At 43.6% G+C, this 3,641-nt stretch overlaps 1 protein-coding gene across 1 annotated transcript; it reads right to left on the bottom strand.

The window, feature by feature from the left end:
• On the bottom strand, positions 1-3,641 carry LOC140277394 (dnaJ homolog subfamily B member 5). The gene is made up of 4 exons (XM_072372394.1): positions 3,405-3,641; positions 2,576-2,834; positions 1,722-2,266; positions 1-876 (listed from the first exon to the last, which is right to left on the bottom strand). Exons 1-4 carry the CDS (start codon positions 3,510-3,512, stop codon positions 643-645), a joined length of 1,146 nt encoding a protein of 381 aa, XP_072228495.1. The 5' UTR covers positions 3,513-3,641; the 3' UTR covers positions 1-642.

The raw sequence follows: 3,641 nt of genomic DNA, 5'->3' as shown, positions 1-3,641 counted from the left end.
ATGCTTTAAAATCAGGTAATAATACATCATTAGTTGTCTCATTGCAGAATATATACAAAACACTTCTAATAATTCAATAGAACATTTGACAAGTGAATCTCTTTTAGAGACAATATTTTTTAATTTTGTACACAAAGTAGATCTTTGTACACAAGAACATTTTGCTATTGTAATAAATCAATGCAAAAAATCAGTCATATGAGCACCATATAACTTGTAATAATAATATTAGGAATAATAAGAAGAAAGTTGTTTTTTTTCTTCACATATTTCTACCTTTCAGGTTTAAGGAAGTCTATACAGACTCGAATAGCACACTGATATCTTGCCATAGGTTTGCAAGTATAACAGTACAGATAACCTTTTCATTCAAGAGAAGGCTGTTGGATCAACGTTTGCCCTCAGATACCAAAGACTTCACTCATCTGCACTCATTGTGCGAGTGCCATCACCGTTGCATTGTGCCAAACACCTGCACAAAAGTCAACTTCTCACAAAGTCCTTTCTGAACTACAACTCAGCCATGCTCCAAGCACAAGAAGAGGTTGTGATTGGTTGTGATTTTAGCACCTTTGGCAAGGCTGTGGTAGTGAATTGATAACAAAGACACAGTGAGACTGTGTCAACTAGAAATATATCAGGCTAGCACTGGCCCAGGCTGTGCTTGATGATCTCGCGGGACTGTGGTGGGATCCTGTCAGGGAAGAGCACCTGGAACTCCACCACCAAGTCGCCTCGCTTGGACGGGCTCTTGGGCAGTGGCAGGCCTTCACCCCTCAGCCGTCGAACAGCACCAGGTTTGATAACATCGCTGCATGGTAGAGGCATCATTCGGTTGTCAAGTGTGGGGACATTTACTGTGCAGCCACAAAGAGCCTGGAAACAAGCAAAAAAAAAGCAAGATAAAGTTAGTCCTGTAATCCTGTTATGTGGCCTCATTCTGACTAGAATAGAATCTTTACAAATATACAGTTGTGTAACTGACAAATATGAAGTATGTGTTCTTCTGAAAGCTTTCTGTTATGCAACAGTGTTACAGATGTTAGAATCGCTGCTCTATTTTCTGACTGTGTGTGGGAGTTAAGTGTTTCAGTGACTGAAGGGAGCCAAAGGACGATGGAGGAGGGCTTTGAAATGTCAGTCCTTGTGACTGCTACCCTGCTAATCTGTGCGTGGGCTGGTGGAAGTGAGAGGCTGAGACAGAGCAAGCTGAAAAAGCTGCCTCTCTGCCTGGCTTGTTTCGGCAGAGGAGTCTGCAGCAAGTGTAGTGATTGTGAGCGAGGGTGAAGTGCAGTTTGTGGGCGCAGTCAGCACTGAGGCTAAATTTAGCTCCTGCTTTCTCGCACTCTGCAGGGGCTGGTGAGGTAACGGAGGTGTTGGCAGACTGCTGCTGTTCGGTTTGTGGGGGACTGTCAGCCCTTTGTGAGCTGCAGCCTCAGATGTCCACAACAGAACATTGTGTTCTATTCTCAGACTACATTCAAAGGTTTTGCCAGAGATTTTAATATCTTGCTCATTTGTGTAATTCATGATTTTGAACAACTGTTTTTCTTTGGCATTAAAGTAAAAACTAATATAAAAGAACAGGATGTGAGGTGGATGGAATTTAGTCTTCTAAGGTGGATCTATCTATCTATCTATCTGTATGTTGACCAGTCACATTATATGTTTCATAACCTAATCTGTTACTATAAAGCCTGATAGAAATGCACCAAACTTACCTCTTTGAGGGTGATCTGGGCAGTGTAGACAATGTTGGAGCCATCTCTCTTGTAACTTGAGTGTTCCTGATCCCTGAGAATGAAGGTTATGTCTGCAGGGGTGTTGTCAGATGTCTCATCTCCCTCCCTGGGGAAGGTGATCCTTGTTCCTGCTTTCCAGCCTTTCTTCACCACCACGTTCAGCACCTTGTCCTCAGTTCGCAGGGTGCAGCCGTCGGGATTGAGGCGACTGCGGGTGATCTTCACGTGCTTCGTGCAGCCCTGCATCACCTCTTCCAGAGTCACCAGCAGGTCGTGCACCACAGCCTCGCCCTGCCGCTGGCCTTTTCGCTGGCCGGCTTCGCAGCCAGCGAACCCACCCATGTGACTGAAGGTGGACCGCTTGAAGGGGTTGAAGAGGTCATCCTCGCCGTCGCCGTCGCTGCCAAAGAAGATGTCGAAGTGGTCGGAGCCATGAAAGAAGGAGGAGAAGGTGGCATGGGGGTCGCTGTGGAAATTATTGCGGAAAATGTTGCCTTGGCCCGCTGACATTCCATTTTTAAGGCCTAAAATAGAAAGAAATCAGAAAGATTAATTAATCAGAAATGAATTAATCAGGAAAATCTTTGTTTAAAATGATATATTGCCTGTCGTAGTGAAAAAGTTATCTGCAAAACTTTTTTATTGCTTCCTGAACAATTAAGAGAGTTTTAGTCATGAACTTCCCAGTGCATATCAATATTTAGCCTTCAAGATGACAAGGATACTTAATTTACCCGCCTACACTACAGTAATTAGCCAGATGGCAGTTGTTATTGAAGCCATTTAATTAAAGCAAATGAAATTACAGAGTGTCAGATCTCCCTTCTGCTCACCTTCCTCTCCAAATTGATCATATATGCTTCTCTTTTTGGGGTCGGTCAGGATCTCATAGGCCTCTGCAATCTCCTTGAACTTTTCCTCTGCATCTGCATCACTGTTCTTGTCTGGATGGAACTTGAGAGCCATCTTCCTGTAGGCCTTCTTCATCTCATCTTCGTTGGATTCAGGAGAGACACCCAGGACTTTGTAGAAATCCTTGCCTGTGGGTTTCATGGTCAGGCAGGGCGTGTCTGGCTCAGACTTGGTGCTTTCCTGAAAGAAGACAAACATTAATTTAGTCCATTTCATCATACAAACAACTTAGTCTACAGATGACTTTATTGTGTATTGGGAAAATGCATGAACATCTCAATTGTTTTGTCACAAAAGACTTGAAAGTATCCCCCTTCTAGATCTGAAAACGTATCCATCAGAAAGCTTCTACTCCAAATGTCGTGCATTAGCTATAGATATACAGAAGATCCCCCTCAGCAAATATTTTCTGTGGGAAAACACTCTTATCTCTGTGCTGCTGAGGAACTACGTGAATCTTATAGGCTGATGCTCATCGCAACGCTAGAGACGGGGGGATATCTGGTGATGAGGAAAAGATTTCCCCCCCAACGACTGAGATTCTCAGCAGCGATTGGCTGAACGCGCGTTGGCATTTCTCGCATGTGAATGAATCCAATGCAACAGAACCACAGATATTCCGATACATTAAAGCTTGTTGTTTTACGGATAACTTAATGTTATAGTAAAATATTTACAAATAAAATCATTTACAAACATTCCGAATATGACTTAACTGACAACAGCAAACTTTCTGAAAAATGTACTTACCGCTGATGAAGAAGATCCGGAGCTGTCACCCCTGTGCATAACCCGCACTTTGCACTTGACATTGCCGTTTTTTTGCTTCACACCGAACTGAGTCCAGATCAGAACCATGATGAAAGTTTTGTAGTGTTGCTACGTGTCGCTGTCCGCTTGTAGTGGTGCTGAAATGCTCCGGTTGTAGTCGGGCTTTCTAGGCTTCGTCCTGTCTGAGCTCTCTCCGGCTCTCTGTTAAATACCGCC

The sequence above is a fragment of the Leuresthes tenuis genome, unplaced genomic scaffold, assembly GCF_036924035.1.
Source record: "Leuresthes tenuis unplaced genomic scaffold, fLeuTen1.0.hap1 SCAF_19, whole genome shotgun sequence".
In the NCBI taxonomy this organism is placed as follows: Eukaryota; Metazoa; Chordata; class Actinopteri; order Atheriniformes; family Atherinopsidae; genus Leuresthes; species Leuresthes tenuis.
The sequence above is the reverse complement of the archived record's forward strand: the minus strand, read 5'-3'. Positions and strand labels throughout refer to the sequence as shown.